The sequence below is a fragment of the Trypanosoma theileri genome (assembly GCF_002087225.1).
Source record: "Trypanosoma theileri isolate Edinburgh chromosome Unknown TM35_Tth_1_V1, whole genome shotgun sequence".
Taxonomy (NCBI): Eukaryota; Euglenozoa; class Kinetoplastea; order Trypanosomatida; family Trypanosomatidae; genus Trypanosoma; species Trypanosoma theileri.
Window position 1 is genome coordinate 1,144,164 of NW_021639843.1, and position 5,002 is coordinate 1,149,165.

The window sequence follows — 5,002 nt, forward strand, 5'->3', positions numbered from 1 at the left end:
CCTGCAGGAGGAGCTGGAGTCAGTGCAGGCTGCTAATGATAGCCTGCAGGAGGAGCTGGAGTCAGTGCAGGCTGCTAAGGATGCCCTGCAGAAGAAGTATGAGGAATCACAGGCTGCTAATGATAACCTGCAGGAGGAGCTTGAGTCCGTTCAGGCTGCTAAGGATGCCCTGCAGGAGGAGCTTGAGTNAAAAAAAAAAAAAAACAAGGATATCCATGGGCATCCGTACAATTTTTTGTATATCAGTAGTCTCGTAATTTCATAGTATGAGGGGAAAAGTGTGTCAGGGAACAGGTGTAGGAAATCTGAAAAGAAGACAAAAGTGGAAAAGAAAGAATACAAAGAAAAGAGAGATATATTTTGGTTTGGACAAGATGGCTATGACAAAAGCCTCCATCGTTATTTTTAGTTTCTTTCCTTGTTATTCCGCGTTATGTGAGCCTGCTATAGAGAAGCATTATGCAATGCCAATAACTTCATGCCAGAAAAAGATGTGAAGAGTTGCGGTGGGATTTTTACTTTCTACCCCATCTCAATTCCCCCTCTTAACAAAAAAGCACTCTAAACCTGTAACTTGCTCTTTTTCTTCTCTTCTTCCTACTTAATTTTTGCAATGTAAGTTTTATTCACTCTACTTGTAATACAAGAAAAGATCTACATTAATCAGCATTCCTACATACGTTACACTGATGTCGACACTGCGTGCGGAGTAGGACAGAATGTCTCCATCTGAGGAGATTGTTTCAGGACCGGCTGCTAAGGATGCCCTGCAGAAGGAGTATGAGGAAGCACAAGCTGCTATTAATAACCTGCAGGAGGAGCTTGGGTTCGTACAGTCTGTTAAGGATGACCTGCAGGAGTAGTATGGGGATTCACGGGTTTCTAATAGTAATATTAAAAGCGTGCTGGTTTCACAGCTTGACAGGATGCGGGAAAGCCGTGCAGATTCTCCGAAAGAGCGATCTAACCTGCGTCAGGAGAATAAGAAGCTGCACACAATGCTGGAGGAACTTGCACACTCGGGTAAGGAGCTGAGTCATGTGGGTCTCCTGAACGAGGAGCTGCGAGCGGAGCAGGACAGAATGCTTCCAGAGGAGCTGCTGGTGTTGTTGTCGTCATGTGAAGAGAGTGAGAGTCATAATGAGACTCATGCTGAGGAGCTGAGTGACGTGCCGCGCACACGCTTTGTTGCGGTGGAGGAAATGACCGGATATGTGCCTCTGTCAATAACAGGTGATAACCAGCAAATTAACAATTTGTTGTTGTCACAGTATGATTTGAAGGATCTTTGCAGTAGTCAGAGAGAAATGAAGGAGCAGTTGAAGGAGCTTGTGACTGCACATAAGCAACTGACGGATGTAATCTTGGGGTTTGGTAGGGCTCAGAAGGATATGCGGAGTGAATTTGACATTGTCCTGCACTCGCAAGCAGAGTCCTTAAGGGTGTGGCCCTCGAAGGGAGCTCACGATGTTGTGCCTTCCGAATCCGTCGGGGAACCTGTTTTGCCTGCTAATGTTTTAAGATACGATGCGGTAGAAACGATGAATGAAGGGTCGGTTATGAGAACTGGTCGGAGTCATGATGCTGTTGTGTTTGACGTTTCTGGTTCTTTTGAGGGACGCATTCTTGGAGACAGGGATACTGCAGTTGTTTGTCCCTCTGTTTCTGCTGGTCGTGATGACGGTGCGTCAATGTACTCACATTCTTCTGATTCTATGAATTGTGGAACTTGCGTTCGCATGGCTGAATGTGTGAAGAAACTGCAGGAAAAGGTGGCATCACAGTCTGATATAATAAAGGGCTATGTTGAGTGCCAGGATTCTCTGGTTCAGTCGTTTAGTGACCGTGTGAGAATATTGGAATGTGATGTTGACAGTATGCGCGAGGAGCTTCGTAGAAGAGGTGTTGACGAAGAATAATGTTTTCTCTGTTTTGTGGGTTTTTTTTTTTGTTTTTCTTTTGCACATTGGGGTTAATTTCTTTCGAAGAATTCAATTAAATAAATGTTGTTTTTATTATCTCTGTGTTCGGAGTGAAGTGACCGTAAAAAGGGGGAAAGTGAGAGCTGGTGTTATTTTGACTTCTTTTTGAATTGGTTTGTGTTGACTTTTTTGATTCCAATAAAGTTTCTTCCATCCTTTGAGGTGTTTTTTTTTTTTTTTTGCTTTCTAGTGAAAGATTTGTTTTCATTTAGTACCACTGAACATGTCAATTGATAATCTGCCAGACACATTCATGCAATCCGTGGACGGAGATGACGGGCGCCTCAATGACGGGTTCTGGAAAATAAGGAGTGCCAGTGTTGATGATGACCCGTTGTACGTTAAATCGCTTGATGAATCAGGGTTTTTGGATGGTATTTCGTCCTCCGAGTCGTGTGCGTCCGTGTCCGTTGTCACGACACGCCACGTTAAGCGCTTCGACGGAGATGACTGGAAGTGCGTGTTAATTAACCATCTGGATACACTGCGGGCCACGTTCGTTGCCGAGGCGGCTATTGCATGTCGTGTGACACAAGATGACATCACTCTCTGTGAGTTGAGACTTGGCAGTTTGTATGTTACCTTCCATGTCTCTCATGATGCAGATGTTAGTGAGACAGAGATCCAGGATCGTGTGGAACTCTACCCTTTTCGGGAGGTAATGAGACTTTACGCCAACCGTGATGCTCCAGCAGACGGCTTGGATGCGGCGCTGAAGCGTATCGCGGAACTTGAAGACGAGATGAAGAACAAGTTGGCAAAGCTGCAGGAGGAAAACGCAAAGAAGGCGGCAGAGCTTGAGCGGTCCAAGTCTCAGATGGAGAGCGAGTTAAGGCAGGAAATGGAAGATAGGGAGAGAGAACTCGCAGAGGCACTCAGCAGTGCGCAAGAGGCGCTGCGCGCCAGTGAGGCGGAAAACAAGCGCCTAGAGGAAGAAAAGAAGAAAGCGTTAGAGGCAATATTGCGAGAACGCAAGCGCATTGACAAGCACATGCTCCGCCAGAATGAATTGATTGCCGCCATCGTGCAGGAGAACAAAAAGGAAATGGAGGCGAAGGAGCGTGAGTTTGAGGAGTGCATACTTGCGAAAGATGTCATAATTGAAAACCTGCGCACCCGTTTGCGCTCAAAGAGTGAGCCGCCAAACGGTGATGCGTACTCGCGCGCCGGTTCTGCGGAGACCGACCGCGCAGAGGAGTTTGCGAAACTGATGGGCCGCATGGAGGAGATGGCCATTGTGCTTGAAAAGACACAGGAAGCTGAGACGGAGTCGCGGGGTGAGATCCAGCGGTTGTCTGAGGCGCTGAGGTTTTCGGAAGAGGCACGTCAGTCGGACGCAGTCATCTACGAAAACAACATGCTTGCTTTAAAGCAACAGTTGCAGGCGTATCGTGACACCAGACGCGCAGAAGATCACCAGAGGCGTCAGGAAGAGTCTCGTTCCCGACGTAGCACGAACCTTGATAAAGAGGAAAAGACAAATGAAACAATTGTACGACAGTATGAGACGGCATTGGAAAATATCCTTGGGACTTTGCAGGACCGTCTGACCATTTTACGCGAGGAATATGCATCGTTCCTCAAAGTGTCAGAAGAGGAAACGACAAACGAAAAGGGTGTACTTGGTGAGCACGAGCAGGACAACCAACATATGAGGCAGACGTTCCGCACTGCATCGCTAACGCTTCAGCGGGTGTTCTGGAGCACACGTGAGAAGGAGGTTCAGGATGTGATCGCCGAGCTGGACAATGCGGCGGCGAGTGCAGAAAAGTCAAGGGCCGCAGTAAAAGTCACTCTGGCATTACTGGACTCACGCCTAAATTCTTTTAACGAACAGAAGGAATGGATGGAAAGTCATCAGCAGTCACTGGAGGAGCTTATCTCATCTCTCCGGCAGCTCAACAAGGGTGCCTTTGAGCGGCAGCTTTCCTTAATGAATGAACAGGCGGCAAAACAGTTTTCGGCAGCATAAACTGTGTTTTTTTCTTTTTTCCTTTCGTAAGTTTTTGTTTCTCAATGTCAGTCTATTTTTGTGACTGAATCATTATGGTAGATAATCGTGTTGTAAGTATATTGTTTGCTCCTTGTGTCGTCGTTATTCGCTCCACCATGGCTCTGTTCAGTGGTGTGATTCCCAGAGGTTCAATGCTCGCTTGCCACCAAGGAAATAATTAACATGGGCTTCTGGTGTTGCGAATAATGGCTACAGGAACAGAGAACTGTGAGGGGCAAGGTAAGTTGTGACGTGGTCTTTTTGCGCTATTTCATTTAACCATGGGGTTTGTGTTTCACCGTCTCTGTGCTCCTGCTCTCTAATCTCATCTTCTCGCCACTTATGTGCCTGAGACTGTAACATTTGGTTGAAAAAAGTGGTCTGAAGAGGAAATCCCTCGTTGTGCTGTGGCATGTACCCCGAGGTGGAGCGTGTCGGTGTCTTCATTTCGCATATATAATACGCATCTGTGAGCGCAAAAATATTTTTTTTCTGCATTTCAGCACTTCACTGAAATATGCAAACAAATACGCGTTCAACTCCTATCTATTCATCTTACGAATAAACATTTTCTTGTTGAGCAATGCCAACACACGAATGTGGAAGGAATGAACGTCACTGCAGAGAGAATGAAACAACAACAACAACAATAAAAAAAAAAAAAAACAAGGATATCCATGGGCATCCGTACAATTTTTTGTATATCAGTAGTCTCGTAATTTCATAGTATGAGGGGAAAAGTGTGTCAGGGAACAGGTGTAGGAAATCTGAAAAGAAGACAAAAGTGGAAAAGAAAGAATACAAAGAAAAGAGAGATATATTTTGGTTTGGACAAGATGGCTATGACAAAAGCCTCCATCGTTATTTTTAGTTTCTTTCCTTGTTATTCCGCGTTATGTGAGCCTGCTATAGAGAAGCATTATGCAATGCCAATAACTTCATGCCAGAAAAAGATGTGAAGAGTTGCGGTGGGATTTTTACTTTCTACCCCATCTCAATTCCCCCTCTTAACAAAAAAGCACTCTAA

The 5,002-nt window shown here is 45.5% G+C and overlaps 2 protein-coding genes across 2 annotated transcripts; both read left to right on the top strand.

Moving 5' to 3' along the window:
• Positions 1-926: 926 nt before the first annotated feature.
• TM35_000015320 (uncharacterized protein) lies at positions 927-1,919 on the top strand (the record flags this gene model as incomplete). The annotated part of the gene is made up of 1 exon (XM_029021213.1): positions 927-1,919. One exon carries the CDS (start codon positions 927-929, stop codon positions 1,917-1,919), a length of 993 nt encoding a protein of 330 aa, XP_028887721.1.
• Positions 1,920-2,205: 286 nt separating this feature from the next.
• Positions 2,206-3,954, top strand: TM35_000015330 (kinesin-like protein; the record flags this gene model as incomplete). The annotated part of the gene is made up of 1 exon (XM_029021214.1): positions 2,206-3,954. One exon carries the CDS (start codon positions 2,206-2,208, stop codon positions 3,952-3,954), a length of 1,749 nt encoding a protein of 582 aa, XP_028887722.1.
• Between the last annotated feature and the right edge of the window lie 1,048 nt (positions 3,955-5,002).